This window comes from Penicillium waksmanii, assembly GCF_028829765.1.
Source record: "Penicillium waksmanii strain IBT 27052 chromosome Unknown utg000001l:1.0-4852451.0:1.0-4856178.0, whole genome shotgun sequence".
NCBI lineage: Eukaryota > Fungi > Ascomycota > Eurotiomycetes > Eurotiales > Aspergillaceae > Penicillium > Penicillium waksmanii.
In genome coordinates, this window is record NW_026643248.1 from 3,786,530 (window position 1) to 3,810,017 (window position 23,488).

The following is a 23,488-nucleotide window of genomic DNA, read 5'->3' on the forward strand; positions in this document are numbered from 1 at the left end:
TAGTGATAAGAGAAATTCACCTCCATGCTAAGTAGAGAGCTCCAGTGCGGCATGGGGTATGCGCACCTCCGCGTTTACCAGGAATGAAATATCAAAAACAGTCTCATGGTATATTGCGACAAAATTTTCATTCTTGAGAACAGCCCGTAAGATCCTAGGATCACCACAGATACTTGGAGAGCATTGAAGACAGAAACGCATGACTGGGATAAATTGAGGTAGATTGAGACATGCGAGGGCACAGCGCCCTCCGAGTGAGAGACGATCAAGCCTTCATAGTATGAAACAGTGAAGCACATTGTTCAGAATAATTCAAGGCTGGCTGCTAGAATTTATGTTTACATGCTTTTGCGACTCAGTGCGGCTATCCCCATCTGCTACTGCTTACCTAGAGGGAGGATGAAGCATTATTAATGGACCATGCTGCAATGCCTCGTTTCACAGCCCTGATATTGGCACATGTTCGCGTGTTCACAGCCGCTTTGAGGATCGACAGAATCAGATTTCAAATACAACTATGGTAACTAGTCACTAGACATCTAAACGTATGGAACACCAATCAAACCACGAATTACAGATCAGTCACTTCGACTGTCACGATAATGGCTCTCACATAAAGGTCGCTCGTTCAGACATTTTAGAAAGATCCGACCATTTGCAGTTCGGACGTGAAGGCAGAGATCTAATGAGGCGTTCGGTCGGCGTGTTAAAAGGATGACGTTCTTCTTACTCAAAGAGCCGACCGTGCAAGGGCTTCTGTGCTATCAGTGACAGAGGAGTGAGTAAAGACTCTTGACGAGAATACAGTATTTGCGCACTCGTTACTTTCCGTCGATACTCCTTCTATAATTGCAAGGCCCTTGGAAATCAATTTTTTTCAAGTGAAAGATGACGAGTGAAAGCAAATAATCAAAGTTGTCCTTTTGATCCATTAGCCAACCCGAAAAAGGAATAACATGCCGAGATTTTAATCATACTAGGCGAAATATAAAATACCGATCTCGTATTCAGTCTCTTGGGTCATACTGTCTTGTTCTTCAGCAGCTCCCTGCCATTAGTAGGGAGTGGCCAAGATGAGGTAGAGCATCACGGACTGACCATTAAGAGCCCCTATCTGGGTGGAGAATGCAGCAGATAATACGAGTCCATGGCTGGAGGGAATGCGTAGCAGGGGGCTTCAGGGGCCACATCACAATATTATCGTTTCAAAGATGCACTCCAAAATACGTTTTACCCAAGCCTCGGAGCCGCCAAATTCTCAATTCCAAACCTGCCTCTATGTGGGGTAGCGGTGAGAACATGCAACTGAAAATCAAGCAAGCCTGAACACGCCACACCTATGAGGCAATACAGTAGGTGATTTTATTGGTCAAATACTATTACCGAAGTTGGTCTTCATAGTGGGGCAGTGAGGGTGCCCCACTGGCCATAGATTTTTATCAAAAATGGCCATATCTCAAAACACGTTATGATATCAGATTATACATACTATAACAAAAAAAAAGAAACAAACTCAGTGCACTTCACTTTCCTTGGCGAAATCTAGAGAAGGTGAGTCGATGATATATTGCCCTCAAGGTAAAGCCTCACCTAGTATCGTTTAAGCCCAACAAATTCCAACTCTTTCCAGAAATTATTGACGTATATCGGACAAGTCGTTTGAAAATAGTTTCCGAATGCATGCGGAGCCTAAAATGGGAATCCTTTTCGACCAATGGCGCACATTGGAGCAAACCGCGATATCAGAACAGTATAACGAGCCATTTCATTTCAGACTTTGTATCATATTCAACTTCTGAATTTGCTAGACAGCTAGGGCCAGGGCGTTCCTTAACTGCTATACAATGGTGTAATTGATGACTCCAGACTTCCACATCATGAGCAAGCAGCATCACTATAAAAAGCTGAGTCGATCTTGAGCTGTCTGATTTATCTGTGTTCAGTTCTTATCTACAATCGCATCTCTTAAGGTTTCCGCAACTATGTCTGTCCAAGACGGTACCCGCTTCGACTTTATTGTGGTTGATGGTGGTACAGCAGGCAACATCGTTGCTTGTCGCCTTACAGAAAGCCCCCATTCCAGAACTCTCATCGAAGCTGGCACCGGAAGCTCCAAGGGCAGTGAGGAAATTCGGACACCTGGTCTTGCTATGGACATTCGTGACAGCCAGTATGATTGGGCTTACAAAATTACCATGGTGAAGCGCGATGACTACGAGCGTATCGAGAAGCCCAACACCCGTGGAAAGGCTCTTGGTGGTAGCTCATCCTTGAATTACTTTTCTTGGGTCCCTGGTTCTAAGGACACCCGGGCACCTGTGATATGTGGGAACGATACGGTGGGAAGGAGTGGACTTGTGACCCTCTCGTACCTTATCTTCGGAAGAGTGTGACTTATTGCGATGACGCTGGCCTTTATCCTCTAGAGCTTAAGAAGATTGGTGCAGGCGGTTTAATTCCAATTTCTCATGCTGAGCTCATCCTGGAAATGAAGGGATTTCGTGACCGCCTCGCCAAAGCCTGGAAGTCTACTGGTCAACCTATCTCAGAAAACTTCTTTTATGGTGAGATGCATAGCCTAGTTCATAGTGTCAACACTATCTATAAAGCTCGGCGCTCAGGAAGCGTCCTGGAAGTTGTGGATAAGCCGAATATCACTATACCCCCTGAGGCTCACTCGAAACGGCTCATCATTGATAATGCCGGCCGTACCGCTAAGGGTGTTACCGTGATTACCGGCTCTGGACAAGAGTTGAACCTCTATGCTACCCGCGAAGGTATCGTCTCTCAGGGGGTTTTTGAAACTAATAAGCTGCTGATCCTCAGCGGTATCGGGCCGGCATCTGAGCTGGCTAAGCATAATATTCCCGTGGTTGTTGATTCGCGCCATGTGGGCCAGCATCTCTTGGATCACCCCGGCGTTCCCTTTGTTTTCCGTCTCAAGGATGACTTCCCAATGGATGACCATGTTCTGAGAAAGGGCCGCTGCTGAATGAAGCTCTGACCGCCTAATCCAAGGGACACCATGGCCCTATGAGCTCGCCTTTCCTTGGAATGATTGGTTTCCCTCGCATCAACAAGTATCCGGAAAATTCACCCGAAGAACTTAAAGCAAAAGCAGCAAATTGTGGGCTCGATTCGTTCTTTCCATATGGCCAGCCACGTTTTGAACTTAGTTTCATTCCTCTAATTGGCAGTGCCTTCCAGCGGCATTTCCCGCATCCAAACAGAGGAAGCTATATGACGGTTATGGTGGATCTTGTTCGTCCTGTCTTTAAGGGCGGCGAGGTCACCCTGAATAGCATGGATTCTTTGGAGAAACCTAACATCAAATTGAACTATTTAAACGATGGCCCTGATACTATTGCCATTCGCAAGGGTATCAGGTTTGCGTATGATGTGCTCAAGAATGGTGAAGGATTTAAGGACATTGTTGTGGATGAATATCCTTGGGATATGCCTCTCCATGACGACCAAGCGATGAAGAGAACAGTTCTGTATCGCTCTCAAACCTCTTTTCATCATTGCGGTACTGCTCGACTCTCGATGAGTATCCACTCAGGTGTAGTAGATGCGGGTCTGAAGGCACATGGCATCAGTAACCTGCGGGTCATTGACGCTTCTGTTATTCCTGTTATTCCGGACTGTCGCATTCAGAACTCAAGTCTACATGGTGGCAGAGAAGGGTTCGGATGCTATCCAGAGTCATCAAAAAGATCTCTACCACTGATCTTGCCTTTGTTTACATCTCTGAATCAAAAGACTTCTTTCATAGATCACGAGAAATTAAGATGTGGAAGAAAAGAGGAAGGCGTATCTTTTCCACATTCTACAGTACACCGGGCGGGTATCAGACCAGGGTCCAGGCCAAATAGGCCAGCCTAGCCTGAGTATGTGCAGCGATAAATTCTGGGCGAATTCGACAATACTGTATGCTATTGCCTTTTTATATCTAGTATTTTTGGAACTTTTGGTCAACGCGTGGTTGATTTTATACTCCAGGGCGCTATAACAGCCAAGACCTCCGCATCTGTTACAGTGTATTACCCAATTACCTAGTTGGCTGAATAACTCACTAAACTAATTTGATATCTCGTAGCATTATTAGACTCACGCCTCAGATTCCGCATTCACTCTCGTCGGGATGGCTTAAGTTCGCCTAGTTTTTGTCTCGGCACTACGTTCGACCCCACTAGTGCTACAGTATGAAATACATATGTATCTGTAACTTGGTCACCCAAGTAGTATTGGGCTCGAGTGCACTCTGCTGTTATTCATTTTTGATCAAATTCTTTCGGAATATCTGGTTTCCTGGATGTGAAGAGATTGGTAAACGACTCAATAGATAGATCTACTAAACGCGCCAGTCGCGAGGTTCATTTTTTGAGAAAACGGCGGTGACTGATGAGGAGTAACTGGCAAAAAGTGAAAAGTAAACTGCTTAGCCGTTCAAATGTTAGCCGTTCAATGTTCACTGGTGAACGGTAAATGTCGAGTGCGGTGATGAGACGGATCAAATTTGAACCGAGGAGATATCGATACAGTAAATAAATAAGCTTTTAGAGTGGTTTCTTGCAGTTGAGTATACCAACGGTGATCACCGATCCAAGAGACCGTAATGAAGGCGGCAAGGGCATCGAAAGTAGTGAGTCAAAACCGTCAATTTGCCAACTCGCTCCTCAATTCTCAGAACCTGCCATCCTTAGTCTTCGCCAAATCCCACCCACCGCCCAAGCCCGCGGTAAGTTACCCGTGGGCGAGTAAAGAAATCGAAATCCCAATCCAAGCCGGCGCTTGGCGAGGTCTAACCATAGAACCAAAAGGTCAGGTGACCTAGAACGATTCCGTTTTAGCCAGCGGGCCACAATTTGTCATCTTCCACAATTTTTGCTGTAGAAAGCTCATTCACCTTGCCATCGGCCTTGGACCAAAAAGGTATCATGTCCTTTCTAGACCACTCTAGTTCGTTCAACGATTCCTCCCAGTTCACTTTTGTGACGGAGAATAGTCAATCCGAAGCTCGAAGTCATGCTATGCGCGAGTACTGGAAACAGCGACATAGACGCCAGCAGCAGACAAAATCTGGTCATAGGCAAGTATCTCGGGCAATTCTTCCTCGCCACGGACCGAACGGACAAACAACCAATCACCAAGACAACTCGACAGATGATTTCTCTAAGTGGCGGCAGAATCATTCGAATGATGACAAGGGTAATGATTCCAATGTTGCAGAGCAGCTTTTGAGCAGTGTGAGCCGTGCCTTGTTTAATTCGAGACCTGATCCATTCCAAACGTGCCCCGTCTATCTCACGAGTCAACACCAGAAACTTTTACACCATTGTATGTGTCCGGAAGCAGACTAAAGAAGGATTTGAGCGAACTTACCGGATCTTAGGGATATGCACCCATGCAGCTATGATGTTCGAGGATCTAAGCGCGATGGGGTTCAATCCAATGAGAGACGTTTGGTTTCCTCTAGACCTATCTAATGCTTCATCTTTCAATTGCATCATGGCTCATTCTGCAGCCCACCTAGCTCACCTCTATGTTGGGTCGCCCCCACGGCGAGGTACAAAGTCATCCAATGTTTGAAATATAAAGCGGAGGCAGTAAGAATTCTGCGTTCTTGGATAGCTAATCCTGAAAAAGAGCTAGACGATGATGCTTTTGCTGCTGTCATTCGCCTTCTTACATTCGAGGTACCTATTCTATTCCACGCCACTCAATACTTTCTCTGCCTAAGATGTCTAATTTCGAATCCTTTAGAGATATTGGGGAACTGATAAAGAATGGAAGATCCACCGAGATGGCTTGCAAAGAATGATTGAGGCCCGAGGCGGCGTGGGGAAAATTTGTGACAATTGGCGGCTGCAACTTGTTGTCTATCTGTGGGTTGTGTTTGTTATCTCTGAGTTTTGCTAGAGTGTCTGATCTGATTTATTCTCAGGGTTTCTTTAATGTCACGGCCCTCGTGGCTCGAGTCAACAAACAACCTTGAGCAAATATCGCAATCCCCCGTCGTCCACCAAGCATTTTTGTCTGTCGATGTTCAAAAGGTGCGCTGCCTTTGGTTGATATCTTTCATTCAGGATATGAGAACATTTATGGGATATTCCAACAATGTTGGGTTATTTCATTTTCCCTCACTTCATCGCGCGATCAGCTTTTTACATGACAGTTATTGGCTTCATGTTGAAACTTCGCGCCCTAGCCCTGATAATCCTGGTGTGGAATACGAATTGCTAGCATGTCTCCTTTCCATCGGTATCATCTTGCAGGATTCCATGTCGCTTTCATACGCAGAAACACCTCACATGCCTCGCACATTGAGGACGCTGCAGTTGATGGACAGGGCTTTAAAGGAGTCTGAAGAAGCATGGAGTTATTCTACTTCTAACCTGAAATCTATTTTATATCAAACCCTAATAGGGCTATATGACAAAGGGAGACTCAGAGTTAATAATCTCGTGGAAATGGTGAACATTCTAGGGATGCTAAGTTTGGAAGCGCGTCAAGGAGTGGAAAAATGCCTTTTGAACCTCTTCAAGTCTTCGGGAGAAACTGGGAAATTTTTGATTGACGATGAATGGACACCCGATTCGCTATTGTCTTCTTTGCGTGGGCATTAAAAAAAGCGGTCTCCCATACATATTCATGTAGATATGTAAATATATATACATTGAACCTCATACTTTGTTCATTTGGTCTAGCAATTGACCAAAAACGGAGAGGCGTATCTTTTTGCAAGCGTCATTCTTTTTATGTCTTGCGACCGGAAAAAGCACTTACATCGTATAATAATCATAACATTAGCATGCGCAAATAAAACCCTATAGAGCCGTATTTAAATATGGCTAAGTAGCTAGGGCGGTTTTTAGGTCACATCAAACGATCATCACTTTCCCTTTATATTCTGGGGTCTCATCCTGATGGCCCTTTCGAGTTTTTCGTTGGCCATTCTCAGATCATTTTCTGAAGCCGTCGCCGGACTTTAGTGACTGGGAGTGCATCCCCTCCACTATAATATTGGGGAATTCCCTCCCCATTCTAAAGTTACCTGTGCTTTTGATGGTAGCCAATGACCGTTCTTGGAATTGCGCTTGTGCTGAGCTAACTTAGCGGTTGGGGGGGTCTGGATTCACCAGTAATGTGGCATAAAAGTGTATGTAGCTGGGCAACGAACCCTAAGCATCTTTGGGAATAATTTGGCTGTAACTTTGAGTCGAGAACTAAATGTTGTTGATACTAGGCGCCAATGCTCTTGCTTGCTTTTATCGTCTGAGTTGGTGTTTCCGTAACCGGTAGGTCGGCCTGATATTTGGGCACTGCTATACATTTATTGAAATGAAAAGACTAAAAATAAGCAGAAAGAAAGAAAGAAAGAAAGAAAGAAAAACGAAATCACCTACAGGGTAACTGCACTCACGAACTTACTTCACAACCAGATTAAAGCATACATAAACCATTAATTCAGGTCAAATCGGGTCAAGCGGAATCGGTTCAGCCCGATGTTCGATTGAAGAAAAGAAATCTGACGACATATAAGACTATAAACCCCAACCCTTAAGCCCGCGAGCCTGTGACGAGAGCGTCTAGTCCGTGGCAAGATCCATACGTGAGCCGGACAGATCAAAATGAGGCGGACAATTTAGGTTCCCAGGGGACATACGGAATCTGAATTTTCCTCTTATTAGTCGACCATTTCGTGAAGCGGTTCATGTAAATTAAAAAGATCCGAAAGTGGCATAAGGCGTCTTATATGTTTTGCATCACCCTCCAAGGCCATCCAGAACATCCGCCGAAGGCGCAAAGAAAACACAACCAGTCAACGGTCGCGAATAATCTAGTAAGCGATCATGTAGCCCAGAGGGATGCCCCACAAACATTCGCTCGATCATCTTCTCAATAACCCACAGCCTCCGCGTATACCCAATGAAGTAAGTACCATACTCACCAGATGCAGGCGATCCAAACGGCATGTTATCACGCAGAATATCGTGTTCATTGCCGTCCTCATCTTCAATCGTGCTGAGTGTCTTGTGGGACGCCTGCTTCCCGTCTTCGACGTCATCGAGCTCCATGTTATCGGGCTTTGTGCGCCCGATGATCTGCTCTTGTTGTTCGGACTCGAGGCTTTTCCACCCAGCCATATCATGAACGTATTTCTGAATAACTACGTAGCTGCCCCCTTGCGCATGCGGATGATCATCTTCAGCAGCAACGAGGACCGACAGTGGCACACTCGGCCCCACAGGGTTCGCAGTACCATCAACGAAACCGAGGAGATCGCGCGTATCAAAGTAGCGGAATCCAATGGTCTCATCTTCGAGATGCACCGCATCACCGAGGCTATCCATGAGCTGCCGCTCGAACTCGAAGCATAGATCGCGACGTTCGGAGCGGATATGGAAGAGGAGGTCGCCTGGTGTTGAGATTGCCGAGTATTTGGCGCCCTTGACTTCGCGGAAGGGATGTAATTCTTTAGGACGCGGAAGGTTGCTGGTTAAGGCGTCCCAAATAGAGGCACCTATACCGACAGTACAGGTGAATTTGGCATCTGCATCGCGGAAGGAGACATTTTTGGAGATGCTGGGGACGCTGGCGAGCGTTGAGCGTATGGTTGGGATTGCGGAGGGAGATGTGACGGTCAAGACGAGAAAGGTTGCGTGTCGCGTGAGGGGGGGCTGTCGCGGGCTGAGTGCATTCGGTCATTATGCTACTCATTGTTTGGTTATATTGTGGGATAGCTTCAAGGACGAGTAGCACTGGCCGTTCTGAACCTCCAAATGCCGACGAGTCGCGACGGTTGTATACGCCGTACGAGGATGAGAAAACCGTTGACGGTGTTCTGAGTCCAATGAAGAGAGAATTACGAGCAATGATCAGCAATGGAGCTGTACACGAGACCTGGCGAACAGCAATGAGTGAGGTGAAAGGAGAAGCCTGATTAACCAATCATACATGATGTGTTTCGAAGTTTGCCAGTGTTGTAGGACCGAGCTCCGAGCCCGCGCCCTGACGAGCTTGGACACTCCTCAGTGGACCTAGAATCCCAGTGACACGGTTGATATTCTACATAATAGGCTCTTATTGGCTAATACTATTACCGGATCAGGAAAGCTGATCGGTGACTCCTTGCGTCATTGAATCATCCCCACAGTTTCATACGTGGTATATTGTAGGGTTTAGGGGTACAGTATATAGGATGGAGGATGAGCATCTATTCAGAATTATCTAGCAAACCTGTTTTACCCCAAGAATAACTATCTTTATTCCGAAGACAGCAATAGGCCACACCATATACAAATCTGTCTTCAGGCTTCATTCCATCAAAATGCCTCAAGGTACGAACTTCCACTGTTGCTTGCTTCCATTTTCTTCCAATTACATTGCTAACCAAAGAATTACAATGATACTAGACACCCAGCAGCCCGCCAAGCATAAGGAGGGCTTTTTCGAGAAGATTTTCGACCACCATCATAAGCATGGACACGAGGAGCAGGATTCCAAGGATAAGCTGCAAGGCGGCGAAGGTGGCATACGTTCCGATTTGAAGAAGGACGAGGCCGGCTTCAAGCAATATCTTAAAGAGGATGAACAGCTCGAGCAAGAGGGCCAGACCTATGGAGGTTTGATGTGATTCTATTCTTCAGTAACTGAGGACGGTGTTTATTTTCATTTGCTACCTTGTTTTTGAACATGATATGCGCCTACGAGTTAACAGGTAAACAAGGGGACTACTCCGGGATTCTACTCTCGTAATGTCTCTCCGATACGCTCATTTATTTTCTACCTAAATAACGACTTAATAATAGATCTAAAGCCTCATAGTCAACTTAATATGGCTGCATGTGCCGCGCTAATGTTCGTGCATGGTCGACAAAAGTGAATCTGGCGTCGATTCATCATCTATTGATACCTACTTCTCGTTGTTTGCGAGAATCTAAAGCAGATTGAGAAGACATGCTTCGACGTCTTTGCGTGCTTCCAAACTCAATGTGGAAGTAGGGTTCAGACCGCATCCAGTTGAGGTGATTCCGTGGGCCTCGGCATGATGATGAGGTATGAAATGACCTCACGACTTCGGCCGAACTGGGATAGAACTGTTATAGCGGAAAGCTTGATGATAAACGGCAATTGTCGGTACAAAGTGAACCTTATTCTCTCCGTTTGGTGCGAGATACATCAGGAGGTACCTCGGTTTTGGCTCGTATCTTTCATTCTCATGGTACCCAATCGATCAAGTTCATTTGATCAATGTCGAGAGTTAAGACTTCTTGTCCTATCCAGAGAGGGTTTCTTCCGTTGAAAGATTCGATGGAGTCCTCGTTGAAGAGCAAGAGCAGAGTGATTGCATCATGCTACAGCCTTGAAAATTTGCGGTGTCCACGAAAGATGGGGCCGGGTGTGGGGGCCGACCGATCGGGGACTGACCCATCTCAATGGATTAGTCACTAATACTTTGGGATCGGTCCCGATAAGGCGGTGTGTTGTGGCCAATTATTCTGTAGGCTCCCCGGGAAACATGATTAGGAAAGTGGCGTCACCTAGAGGTCCGACCGGGGAAAGGTGTGTATGATGGGGTTGTGCTCAGACCTCGCCCAAGGCCACCTGAAGTGACTTCCGCTTCGACTAGCGAGTTCACTTCCCTAGAACATGATAGCAGTGTATCATGGCCCAGCAACAATTCAAAAAGTGGACAGCCTGTCTTCGCGTGCTCGCTCCGAACGTTCGCCTCCAACGCTTTTCCCGAGTCGTGGAGGGAGGGCGACGGTGTTTACAGACTTCAAGTGGGATGCCCTCAGTGCGTCCCGTTCGTATAGTTATGGCAGTCACATAATCTGACCAGGTCCTCTTGATAGACATCTCGGCCTCCGCGATCATTAAACGAACCGACGGCCAAGCCGTTCTCGGACTTTCTCACGGACCGATTTCATCGCCAGCATGATTACCTCCGGATCAGCGTCACGGAACGGTGCAACCTGCGATGTTTGTACTGCATGCCCGAGGAAGGCATCGAGCTGTCACCACCACCCCAGCTGTTGACCACGCCGGAAATACTTTACCTGTCATCACTCTTTGTCTCCCAGGGCGTCACAAAGATCCGTCTGACGGGTGGGGAGCCAACCGTCCGGAGGGACATTGTACCGTTGATGCAAGGAATTGGCCAGCTCCGGCAAAATGGGCTTCGCGAGCTCTGTTTGACCACAAACGGGGTCTCACTACACCGGAAGCTGGACCAGATGGTAGAAGCAGGCCTGACAGGTGTAAATCTGAGCCTGGATACTTTGGATCCATTCCAGTTCCAGATCATGACCCGCCGGAGCGGGTTCGAGGCGGTGATGAAGAGTATTGATCGCATATTGGAAATGAACCGGGCCGGCGCCGGCATCAAGCTGAAGATAAACTGCGTTGTAATGCGCGGATTGAATGATCGTGAGATCATCCCATTTGTCGAAATGACTCGTGAGATGCCCCTCGAGATCCGCTTTATTGAATATATGCCATTTGACGGGAATAAGTGGAACCAGGGAAAGATGTTCTCGTACCAGGAGATGCTCGCAGTTATTCGACAAGAATATCCGGCATTGGTGAAGATTGCCGATCATAAAAATGATACTAGCAAGACATATCATGTTCCTGGATTTGAGGGCCGCATTGGATTTATTACGAGCATGACACACAATTTCTGCGGCACCTGCAATCGACTCCGCATTACCAGTGACGGCAACTTAAAGGTGTGTCTCTTCGGCACCTCGGAGGTGTCGCTGCGGGATATCATCCGCAAGGAGAGTTACGGGCAGCCTATCGACGATGAGGCCTTGAAAAGCCTGGGCTTTCTAGAGAGTATGCAGACTGCGACGCGACTTGACGACAGTGGGGAACCGGTCAATGAACGCGAGCGCGAGATTCTGGATGTCATCGGTATGGCCGTGAAGCGCAAGAAGGCGAAACATGCCGGCATGGATGAACTGAAGAATATAAAGAACCGTCCCATGATTCTGATTGGTGGGTAAATGTGAATTTTTTGTTATGAATTGAATGATTTACGTCCTGTTTATCTTCCATGCATCTGGATGGACAATACGAATTTCAATTTGCGAGATTATGTCTTCTATAATTATCAAATCTTGTTTCGAGTGCATGGTACTGTTCTGCGATAACCCGTGCTGATTTCCGAGTACCATGCTAGTAAACATTTTCTATCAGAGCCATTTTCCCGGTCTTCGACCAGCCGATCCCATCGTAATGTGAATAAGTGATATGTTGTGGTCAGAAGTGAAACAATCCTTATTTCCGACCTTGCCCTTCATGTCAGTCTACCATACATTCTGCACCATAAATACCCTTTGGGTAAACCTAATGCTTGTAACTCGTCGTAACGAACACTTGTGCTGGAATTCTTTTGGCGGCTAGGGCGGAACTATTGAGTGAATCATATTCCGTGCAAGAAATAGTATGTCCTGACCGCGAGAGATCCAAGTTACGAGGTGCAGATGATGGTAACATCGGCAATGGAAACCCAATCACAATCCGAAGAATCCAGCTTACGCTGGTCCAGTATACTAGATACTACTACTACCTCTACTGCAGGTAAGTCTAGTTTGTTCTCTTTTGGTGGGCCCGAGCGAGAGCGGGGTCAATTTCTCCGATCCCTGCTGATTTTTGGAGCCTGAGTAGTTCAACTTTTACTGAGCGGGAAATAGGATCTAGGGAACTTCTATATCTGGACTCTGAACAGACTGAGACTACACCTGGATCTCGCTCGCTTCAGGAATCCATTTTTGTCTATAAACCTACCTGACACACATCCTACTTCTGGTCGGGGTGATGATATCATTTTTATAGAAATCCCTATAAAAAACTCATAGGAGAGTCGCCTTGAATAGAAATGAGGGCCCTCGGCCAGACCCTTGACGTCCGAAGTGAAAGTCTCCGCCGCCATCCGACTAGCGGTGAAACTTACTTCTAGCTGCATCGAGCAGTGGGTTCAGCATTACCCCGCATGAGACCGGTGATTCATAAACTCGAGACGCCCGCTGCGATAGTATGCTGCGTGAAATACGCCTTCGATCAGTAACCAGCGAGAGTGAATGTTGTCAACCATGTCTTTCATCAGCACACTCACCGTTGTGGCATCCCTGCTACTTGCAGACCTTGTCAACGCGGAACGGGTCCTGGGGGGTATATATTTTCCAGCGGCATGGGGATCGCACCGCTAAAGCCTGGCCACCAACCAAGTTGACCAGTCTCGGGTATAGTCAGGAGTATAGGACTGGGTCCTTTTTCCATGACCGCTATATCTCGGATAACTCTTCCTATCAGATCGATGGAATCAGTACCGACATCGTTAACTTGGCCCAGGTCACCGCGAGTGCGCCTCAAGATGATGTGATTGACAACTCCGGAGAAGGATTCCTGCAAGGCCTCTACCCCCCTGTTGGCTCTATTGCCACGGATACTCTTCGCAATGGATCAACCATCCAGTCCCCCTTGAACGGCTACCAGCTGATTCCTATGTCAGATGTGCGATCTGGCAGTGGTAGTGAGGACAACACGTGGCTGCAGAGCACCTCTTCCTGTAGCAAGGCCAAATTCAGCAGTAATAACTACTTGAATTCGAAATCCTACCACGACCTACTGTCAACCACGCGCGGACTCTACCAGTCTCTTGAGCCGCTAGTGAATCAGACATTCAACCCTAGTGAGTTGAGTTACAAGAATGCATACACCATATGGGATTTGCTCTACGTGGCTTTGATCCATAACTCCACTGCGAGCTTCCCCTCATCCGCCGCTCTTACCGACACGGTCATGCAAGAGCTACTTGTTCTTGGGAATGAGCACGAGTTCAACCTGGCGTACAATATTTCAGACCCCATCCGTGCTGTTGCAGGTATGACTTTGGCAGGCGAAGTTCTGACAGCCTTGAACGAAACAATTACATCTGGCGGGGAATCCAAGCTGAACGTCCAGTTTGGTGCATACGCCTCTTTCCTGTCCTACTTTGGCCTTGCCGGGCTCTCATCCGCCAATGCGAACTTTACCGGAATCCCTAGCTATGCTTCATCCATGGCATGGGAGCTTGTGACAAACGACGAGGGAACTGGCATGCCCCCCCACGTCGGACATTAGAGTTCGTTTCGTTTTCCACAACGGAAGTGATATAGGGGACTCAGCAAAGCTGCTAGCTTATCCACTTTTTGGACAATCTACGATCGAACTCCCTTGGTCGCAATTTGTGGACAAGACAAATGAGTTTGCCATTACATCGCAGCAGCAATGGTGTGATGCCTGTGGAAATAGCACTGGAATCTGCGCCTCAAGCTCTGGTGCTGGCGATGGTTCCTCGTCTGCTTCCTCGGTCGGTTCTTGTTCGGGCAGAGGGATGAGTTTAGGAGTGGCAGGCGTCATCGGTGCACTGGTGACTTTGGGCGTTCTTGTTGGGCTGTTAATCCTGAGTATGGTCATATTTGGCCTACGATTCGTACCCAAAAGTGCAGTCGCCGGTATCCATCGAGGATCGGACGCTTCGACGGCCCCAGCGATTAAGACGATTGCAGCGTGAAATGTCCCGAGAAAAATGGTTTATCAAATACATGAGTAACATCGACCTCGGCATTTTCTAATTACACACAACCTCAAATTGATTACTAGTTGATAGTTTACTTTCAAGATTAGCACTGAGAGAACGAATCGATCCAAATTAAGCATTTATCGAGTACAGTGATTTTCGCAATCGCCTTGACCACTACACACAGAGAAACTCTTTCCTGGCCCCACTGCCAAGACCCTAGGCCAAATAACGAATTGGACCGGCCACCCACTGCTGTAATATGAACCTTATCTAGTACAGTAATTATCGTCGTTTACCTCACATTCTAGGCGCTGTGCGCATCTTTACGAGGGGCAGGTACAATACCATACAGGCTGCATTGCACAACGGCCCTCAACTTAGTGTGAACCGCACAATTAATGATCCGCGCTAAAGCATTGGCTGTTGGACCGAGAAAGAGAACCTCAGTCTCCTCTAGTCAAGGCGATTTCGAGAATGACTGCACTATAATAGTTGAAAAATTACATCCGAACGGTATTATTGGTATTTAACCACACTCTCAGTTCGACAAAATACTGTATCCGTACTTTGTAGTGATGGAGCATTTCAAGCTTTCGGCAGTGGGGTCCAGATTCCGGCGCAGCTGCACTGACCAGATTCTGGTAGTGGCATCGGTCTAATCACAGAGCTGCTTTTTGAGTGGGGACCGAGTTGATCTGGTTCGAACTCTCTTACATCGACGATGCTGTCATTTTCTCACAAAGCTCCGATTGACTTTGGTGAGCTTGGTTACCACGCGCACCACTGCGTCATCTCGTGCATAGGATCAATACATGACCATGGTGATGATGGTGTGACAATGGTGAGGAGTTTATACTCGGTAGACCTTTTGCGGTGGAGCACTGGGCCCGAATGAGTGTAATTGTAACACTAAGACCCAGTGCAAATGCCATCCAAAGGCGGGCACCACGACGTTGAGCTGTTTCCGGACTGGAGAATATATTAAGTTGCGTTCCTCGAGCGAGCTCTGGCTTTGTCGCATACATTCACTTTTTCTGTATCTGACATATTTCCATCAAATCAATTATTATTCAATATGGGCGACGATAGATACTACACTCTTGCCGAAGGTACAGCACCTCTCCACTTTGGGTTTCTGCTTTCGACTGACTCTTGTAGGCTGTCCCTTCGCAAACAGCAAGACGGCTGTTCTGATGCGGGGCAGACAGGGCGGCGGCCTAGGATTGCTTCAGGATACCCAGCTCATTGAGACCCTTGCTCACTTCTCCCGCGAAAGAATCCCAGAGCGGTAAGTTAAATTTCTCAAGTGACCCCTCAGTTCCAAGATTCTACAGTACACTGACGCTATATCTTAAATAGAGTCGTTCACGCCAAAGCTGTCGGGTAAGCCATCAACACCTCCTGGAGGAATTATCTGGTTGACAGTTGTAGATCCTACGGAGAATTCGAAGCCACCCGCGACTGTTCCGACTTTACCAGCGCCAGCTTCCTCAACAAGGTCGGAAAGAAGACGCCCGTACTTCAGCGCGTGTCAACGGTCGGGCCGGAGTCCGGATCTGCTGATACTTCCCGCGATGTGCACGGATGGGCCATGAAGTTCTATACCGACGAGGGAAACCAAGATTTCGTTTTTAACAACACGGTATGTGGTGCATTATTTGTACTTTTCTTTCTCTCCTTTTGTGTCTGATATTCGTCGATTTAGCCTGTCTTCTTCATTCGCGATCCAATCAAGTTCCCTTCTATGAACCGCTCTCACAAGCGACACCCTCAAACTCATCTCCCCGACGCTAATATGGTATGTCTCTAATTTCTTTTTACCGGTGATGTGGGATCAGAAAACTAATCAGTATAGCAGTTCTGGGAGTAGGTGAAATTCTCGAGCTCCAATGGCTGAATCAGACTAACCCTATAGTTTCCACGTGGGCAACCCTGAGGGTATCCATCAACTTCTGGTTCTGTTTAGTGACCGCGGGACTCCGAAGTCAGTCCGCTACATGAACTCATACAGTGGACATACATACAAGTTTACTAAACCCGTACGCAACGACTATTAACAGATACTACACATTTCACTAATGCCATACTTAGGACGGCTCGTTCAAATACGCTAAAATCCACATCAAAACGAAGCAAGGGATTGAGAACCTCTCTACCCAAGAAGCTACCAGGATCGCTGGAGAGGACCCTGACTTTATGATTCGCGATATGTTCGAGGCTATCGAAAGGAACGACTATCCTGTCTGGAACGTCTATGTCCAACTGATGAGCCCCGAAGAGGCTGAGAAGTATAAGTGGAATATCTTCGACATGACTAAGGTTTGGTCTCATAAGGACTTCCCTCTGCAGCAGATCGGTCGTCTTACCATGAACCGCAATGTAAGTCTTCTTTCGTTCTCCATGTATTGCAGTCACTGAGATGGAAACAGCCGCGAAACTACTTCGCCGATATCGAGCAAGCTGCGTTCTCGCCCTCGACAATGGTTCCCGGAATTGCTGCGTCCGCAGATCCAGGTAAGCTGGAAAGCCAGACACTTAGCCTTACGATAAGCCATGACTAACTGTCCCAAGTGCTGCAAGCACGACTTTTTGCGTACCAAGATGCAGCCCGCTACCGCCTCGGCGTCAACTACCAGCAACTCCCCACAAACGCCGCAAAGGTGCAAGTCTACTGCCCCTTCCAGCGTGACGGAGCCATGCGATTTGATGATAACTACGGCGGTGACCCCAACTACGTTGGCTCCTCAATCAAACCAACAAAGTTCTATCAAGACGAGAATGGAATTAGCGCTTCTGCACTGGCCCTACACACCGAACACGAAAAGTGGGCGGGAGAGGTCTCCGCCTATACCAGCGAGATCACTGACGATGATTTCATTCAACCCTCAGCGTTGTGGGAAGTTATTGGCCGCCAGCCTGGTCACCAGGATAGAGTCATTGAGAACCTCTCCGGCAATATAAAGGGTGTCAGGTACCCTGAATTGCGAAAGGCTGTCTACAGTAAGTTTCCCTAGTAGCCCTAGCCGAGTATCTTCGGCGATTCCGTCTGCTAGAAAAGGAGGCTAACACCGACACTAGGCCTCTTCGGACGTGTCAACAAGGACCTCGGGTCCAGATTGCAGCAGCACACAGAAGCCGCGATCAAGGCTGCGTAGAATTTGGCAGGGTTGAGCTAGTCTACGCGAATAAGCAAGTATGCACTGGCTATAGTCACGTAGACCATAAGTGGTCCTGTCTCTGGAAAGTAATCTGACTGGAGGAATCGGTTTGATTTGATCGTGATTGGGTTCTGAATAATGAGAAATAACAAATCGGATCTAGTAGACTGGGAAATGGTAACGCAATGGATATGACTAGTAACTCCTTTACTCTCACATAGGACGGAAGCGTAGCCCTACTAGTATTTCCCAATCATCAGTGTTGTTGAGGAAGCAGCGACGGACTTCTCTCTAGACATAGGACTAGTTCGTTTCTCTTGACCCTTCAGCACCATCACCGAAATCATCTTCTATCATTTTCTTGTTCCCTCTGGACACGCCTCAATGACTTCGACACCCTTATTACAGGTATATCTACGGAACCATCTGCATGATTGTCCACATCGTGCCACACCATGCACTGGCATTGAACGTGTGACGATTCAACACCACTTTGGTAGCCGAGTACGAGGATAATCCCATTGCAGCCTCGTATTGATTACATAGCCATATTTACCGATGGCCCAGATCATAGCGTTCCAGAGCTGTATAACATCTCTAGCTTTGATCAACTGCTCGATGTAGTAATACTATCTAGCCAATCACAGCCTGCGTGTGGCACAACTCTTCAGAAAGCATGTCGAGACATCCAGCAGGTAGAGTTCACGGTGCGTATTAACTCGTCAAATGGAAAGCTACTATATACGAGTCGATAAAGGGAGTAGTTTTATTGGGGTTGCCTCACGTGATATCTACACCGACATTACTGAGGGTTTTCCCCCTCCTACAACTACCCTGCGAGGTGGTTGCTTGTCTCTGTAGCTATCTCGTCATCTCTCACCCCAGTCAAGTCTCGATTTGTTTTCCATCCGTTCTCTACGGCAATAGTACCGATAGGCCTTGACTACATCGCTCCTCACTATGACGTTCAGCCAGTCCAGCAGCGTAACGCCTGCCCCACTTGACTCAGCTTGGCCCCCGGCCCACATATGGGAAACTATGGGTGCAACAGACCGTGCCAGCTGGCTAGGACAGATACAGAGAGACAGGGCCAGGCGCCTTGAAATGGACGAAGCGGAAACCGACCTTCGCCGCAGAAGGCCTCGTGTGGACCTGCAAGATGATGATAACCTTGAGGAAAACCGTGAGCCACCCCCTGAAGTCAAACCACTGATCGACATATTTCCGGGTGTCTCCGCCGCCCTTCTTACTCGCGTTTTCGAGAGGAAGTTGAAGGCAACTGAACTTATACGCTTCAAAGAGAAGTCAGTCACCGAGCTAGATCAGGAGGACAGAGTCTTCAAGATAACCGAGTCAGGAGGCACAGTTGGCTTCAAGAAGACAGCGACATCGCTTAAAGACTGGGGCCCTAACCCTCAAATATGGACGAGCTACTTCCTTACATACTCGGCTGTAATAGGATATCTCTTCAGTGAGAAACATCCAAAGGCAGTTCCCAACCTCCTTATGTTCATGAGGCAGATCCTGGACTTCGCTCAAACTTATCAGTGGTCAGAAGCTGTACTGCCGCTTGCCCTTAACTTCCATCAATATATCCTGGATAAAGGAGAGCTGTCAACCGAGAACAACCTTGTCACAGCCCCATTTCGTGAGAAATATCTCCGTCATAATCTTACTATACCTGCGAGGACCCCTGCAAACCCTTCAGCCAGACCTCGCCAAATAAGATCTACTAGGTCTTCAAATAATGAGATCGAGGTGTGCGATAAGTTCAATACTACAGGATGTCTCTGGGAAGGATGTAGGAGACGCCATGAGTGCACAACATGTGGTTTGAGCGAGCATGGTGCCTCCTCTTGCCGCAAGAAGACATAGCAAGTAGACCCTACTGCTAAGGAACACATTACAGAAGCCGATAGGAGCTGCAACACTGCACCACTCAGCCTGATACCCCAAGGCCAATCGCCTAGGCCAAATACTGCTACCCAATATCCCGTTTTCAACCCAGAGCTCCCAAAACTACAGCTCTCTCCGTCACCACTGTATACAAAAGGCTGGGGCAACCTCCTGCGCCACTATCCAGGCGATCTCGGGTATACTATCACCGGCATTCTGACCCATGGCGCCCAGATCGGCTACAGAGGTAGCAAACAATCTTGCCATTCGACAAACCATCAAATACATGAACCTAGCACGATCTCGGCTAAACTAGCAGAGGACCTCAATCTTGGTCGTGTAAGACTAGCGTCTAGCCCCTCCTTCGTCTCGCCGCTGGGATTAGTCCCTAAGCACGATGGGGGATATCGCCGCATCCATGATCTATCCTGGCCCCCTGGACAGGGTATTAACCAGGATATACCAGAATCCTGGTCAGCTATCAAATATATGACAATCGATGATATCTACAAACAGGTCACACAGGCTGGCCTAGGTTGTATAATCATTAAAAGGGATATCAAGGACGCCTTTCGAATAGTCCCTGTTGCTGAAGATAACCAGCATCTCCTTGCCTTCCAGTGGAACAATTCTACTTACGTCGAATGCTGTCTCCCCTTTGGCCTTGCTACAGCCCCATTCCTCTTCAACCTCTTTGCGGAGGCTCTCCATTGGATACTGCAATGCCTCCTTCCTACATTTTATATCAATCATTACCTAGACGACTTTATTGTAATTACTCAGTCTTCCTCAGTGTCCGACCCTACGGGTTCCTTTGATATGGTTTACAACAGAGTCACTGACTACCTATGTATCCCTCGCAATACAAACAAGGACCGACAAGGGACAGATGTTATAGTCCTAGGTATCCAGATCGACTCTATTTCAATGGAGGCTCGCCTGCCACCAGATAAGTTGTGCCGCGCCACATTGGACGCCGCAGCTGCCCTGAACGCAGCGAGTCTCTCTCCTGAAGCAAACAGAGAGTCTTACAGGTTTATTAGCCTTCTGTTCAAGAGTTGTCCGGCTTGGGAGAACAAGGCTACAGTCTCTATACACGTTCCAAGCTGCCTTCCCACATGGGAGGAGCACGCGCCGCCGTATCTCCTACGAGGTACGTGACGATTTGGAATGGTGGAGGGACTCCTTATCTCTTTTCAACGGCGTACTCCTGATAGACCCCTGCCGCCGCCCTATTACCCATCTCTATACAGATGCCTCCAACACAGGCCAGGGGCTCTTCTTCTTCTCATCTAAGTCTATATCAGACTGCTGGCTGGCCCATTGTCACCAGCTTCATCCAAGCAATGCTGCCTCACTGGCCCTTGCTCAAGCCGCACACGCGCACCAAGTCGCACACGCGCACATCAATACCACCGAAGTAGACGCTATCCTCCAAGGATTCCTACTCTTCAGCCACCATTGGCTTCATCATACTCTCGTTATCCACACGGATAGCTCCACAGCCCACACAGGACTAAGTAAAGGCTTTCTTCATGGTACGCCTAACGTACCTTTGAAAAGCCTTCTCATCCTAGCGGCGGCGAGAGACATCCAAATCGTGCCACACTGGCTCCCTTCCAGGGATAACACACTAGCAGATGCCCTCTCCCGTAACAATTTTCAAGATGTTGCTAATATTTGTCCTCACTGGCAGGACCTCTCAGTGTTGAACCGCCCACGTGGTTCGCTTCACGAGCTCCTCAGCTCAATGCAGGCCACCTAAAACTTCTCTGGAGTGGTCTCAGCGCCAATACGCGTTCCGTCTACCTCTCTGTTCAACGCAGTTACGAAAAGCACTGCGCGCTCCAGAACTTGCCACCGTGGCCAGTCTCAACACAGTCGTTAACCTCCTGGCTAACTTCACGACTCCTTGGGAATTCAAACCAAAAGGCCGTCAAGCCTGATACCGCACTCACCGACCTAGCCGCCCTCCGAGCCTACCATATTGACAACTTGCTTGACGATAAACTCTTCGATAATAAACACTTTCGACGTCTTATAGACGGCGCAAGAAGATTGAACCCTATCACAAAGGTCCGGGTTAGAAAACCAATTTCGCGTGATACTATTACGAAGCTTTCCGCAAGCCTTTGTACATTCCCGTCTCATCCTGTAGAGATGACTGCAAACCTCCTGGACGACCTCAACTTTGCAACAGCCTGTCGGGTAGCATTTGCTGGGTTCCTCCGCCTTGGAGAATTTACATATAAAACAGAAGACCTCGCCCTATCTTCTTAGCCACAAAGCTAACACGCTCCGATGTCCGATTCTCGTCCTCGTTAGACCATGCACAGCTTACACTCAAGCGGAGTAAGACGGATCGTCGCCACGAAGGAGCACAGATCATTCTTGCAAAAACAGGAGACGGAGCTTGCCCGGTAAACGCACTCCAGACGCTACTGCTTCTCGATCCTAAAGCGTCCGATGCCCCGTTATTCTCATTCCACAGAAAGCCATTCAGTCGCAACAACTTCCTATCTACCTTATCCACTAAGCTAAAGGCACTCGGGTTACACACGGACGGCTACTCAGGCCACAGCTTTCGGAAAGGTGCGGCTCAACATGCGCACGATAGCGGGATCCTTGATGATCAGATTCAGGTGCTTGGGAGATGGACCTCAGAGGCATTCAGAGTATATTTCACGACGAACGCCTCCATCTTATACAAGCTCAATCACCAGTTCCAGACAGGCTCGCCGGCTCCACTGTCTCTACTGCTTTCTCCACCGTCCCCTCCACCATCCTAGTTTGGCCCGGGTCATTTGGGCCTTATCTGACGCCACGGTCTAAGACCGCAGCGACAGGTGACCCGTTACGGCCAAACTAAACACGTTCCTGATCTCTCTTGACTGCGCGAGGTCACCAATAAACCCAATTTATATGATTGGATGATAATGTAGTGCTTGGTCGTACCAGTGGAACGATGTCAGATGCATGAGCCTTGGGGGGATTTGTACATATTGCTACCGGGACTTTTACTCTACGAAAGATCTGTATCATATGCTAGATCCCCGGAAGCCTGGCTGAGTAGGGCCACGAACTTGCATGTTGGTGCCTTAAATGGTGACATGCGAGCGCTCAGACCGTACAAATTTGACTTCGACGCTCTGCCAACCCCCCCCTACTGCGAGGTAAATACAGACCGCCGTGCCTACCTAACAGTAAATGCCCATAAGCCTCCCCTTTTAGTTAGACCAAAAGGTAACTAATTGGTTGTCTCGATTACGCTTAATTAGGACTAGTTGCATTGCTGAGCGTCGAACCACGAAAAGTGTTGCGAAGTGCCAAATCGGGACTGGAGAGAAGAGATTGCTGAACCATGACTGCAGAGGATTAGTTATGGATTGAGCGGTCATGGCCGTGTAGATGCAGATGATTCGGTAAGGGGTATGTGTGGGTGCTCCCACCCGATTTCGCCCCATCATTTCTACAAGCCATTCTGCTCTCGTGACAAAATGTCATCAATGTTGGTATTACAGCGACTCAATCCATGTCGAAGAATCTGTTCAATTGAAAAGGGTATCGGGGCGTGTTAAGAGAATAAAGTCACGCTCTATGACCATTCGGGTGAATGTTCAACCAGATGCTCACACCAGATGTACTAACTGCTTGCTATGCACGCCAAGCATTCATCGGGTAATTTTACGATTTTTTGAAAAAATCTAGACCGCTCAGTGTACCCTGTATAGATCAAAGCTTGATTGGAAAGAGAGAGATTATTATTTACTCGATGTCTCACATGAATGTGGTATTTTTGTCTTTCCCGGACTTCCGAAAGCCTTAGCGCATCGTAGTGTTGGTAATGACGTTACCG

At 47.8% G+C, this 23,488-nt stretch overlaps 7 protein-coding genes across 7 annotated transcripts; 6 read left to right on the plus strand and 1 right to left on the minus strand.

The window, feature by feature from the left end:
* Window positions 1-1,982: 1,982 nt before the first annotated feature.
* N7481_001360 (GMC family oxidoreductase) lies at window positions 1,983-3,775 on the plus strand (the record flags this gene model as incomplete). The annotated part of the gene is made up of 4 exons (XM_057260579.1): window positions 1,983-2,339; window positions 2,387-2,968; window positions 3,019-3,686; window positions 3,763-3,775. The coding sequence occupies 4 exons, from the start codon at window positions 1,983-1,985 to the stop codon at window positions 3,773-3,775; spliced, it is 1,620 nt and encodes a 539-aa protein (XP_057128411.1).
* Window positions 3,776-7,769: 3,994 nt separating this feature from the next.
* Window positions 7,770-8,963, minus strand: N7481_001361 (Dyp-type peroxidase; the record flags this gene model as incomplete). Its single annotated transcript, XM_057260580.1, has 2 exons — window positions 7,770-8,694; window positions 8,953-8,963. The coding sequence occupies 2 exons, from the start codon at window positions 8,961-8,963 to the stop codon at window positions 7,770-7,772; spliced, it is 936 nt and encodes a 311-aa protein (XP_057128412.1).
* Window positions 8,964-9,334: 371 nt separating this feature from the next.
* N7481_001362 (uncharacterized protein) lies at window positions 9,335-9,640 on the plus strand (the record flags this gene model as incomplete). Its single annotated transcript, XM_057260581.1, has 2 exons — window positions 9,335-9,344; window positions 9,420-9,640. The coding sequence occupies 2 exons, from the start codon at window positions 9,335-9,337 to the stop codon at window positions 9,638-9,640; spliced, it is 231 nt and encodes a 76-aa protein (XP_057128413.1).
* A 1,032-nt stretch (window positions 9,641-10,672) lies between these two features.
* On the plus strand, window positions 10,673-12,017 carry N7481_001363 (uncharacterized protein; the record flags this gene model as incomplete). Its single annotated transcript, XM_057260582.1, has 2 exons — window positions 10,673-10,804; window positions 10,863-12,017. 2 exons carry the CDS (start codon window positions 10,673-10,675, stop codon window positions 12,015-12,017), a joined length of 1,287 nt encoding a protein of 428 aa, XP_057128414.1.
* Window positions 12,018-13,106: 1,089 nt separating this feature from the next.
* On the plus strand, window positions 13,107-14,569 carry N7481_001364 (uncharacterized protein; the record flags this gene model as incomplete). Its single annotated transcript, XM_057260583.1, has 3 exons — window positions 13,107-13,175; window positions 13,243-14,110; window positions 14,172-14,569. The coding sequence occupies 3 exons, from the start codon at window positions 13,107-13,109 to the stop codon at window positions 14,567-14,569; spliced, it is 1,335 nt and encodes a 444-aa protein (XP_057128415.1).
* Window positions 14,570-15,653: 1,084 nt separating this feature from the next.
* On the plus strand, window positions 15,654-17,733 carry N7481_001365 (catalase; the record flags this gene model as incomplete). Its single annotated transcript, XM_057260584.1, has 11 exons — window positions 15,654-15,687; window positions 15,737-15,866; window positions 15,938-15,961; window positions 16,010-16,220; window positions 16,284-16,376; window positions 16,437-16,444; window positions 16,494-16,617; window positions 16,670-16,957; window positions 17,008-17,092; window positions 17,150-17,578; window positions 17,657-17,733. The coding sequence occupies 11 exons, from the start codon at window positions 15,654-15,656 to the stop codon at window positions 17,731-17,733; spliced, it is 1,503 nt and encodes a 500-aa protein (XP_057128416.1).
* A 1,041-nt stretch (window positions 17,734-18,774) lies between these two features.
* On the plus strand, window positions 18,775-21,912 carry N7481_001366 (uncharacterized protein; the record flags this gene model as incomplete). The annotated part of the gene is made up of 4 exons (XM_057260585.1): window positions 18,775-19,399; window positions 19,646-20,632; window positions 20,739-21,181; window positions 21,379-21,912. The coding sequence occupies 4 exons, from the start codon at window positions 18,775-18,777 to the stop codon at window positions 21,910-21,912; spliced, it is 2,589 nt and encodes an 862-aa protein (XP_057128417.1).
* Between the last annotated feature and the right edge of the window lie 1,576 nt (window positions 21,913-23,488).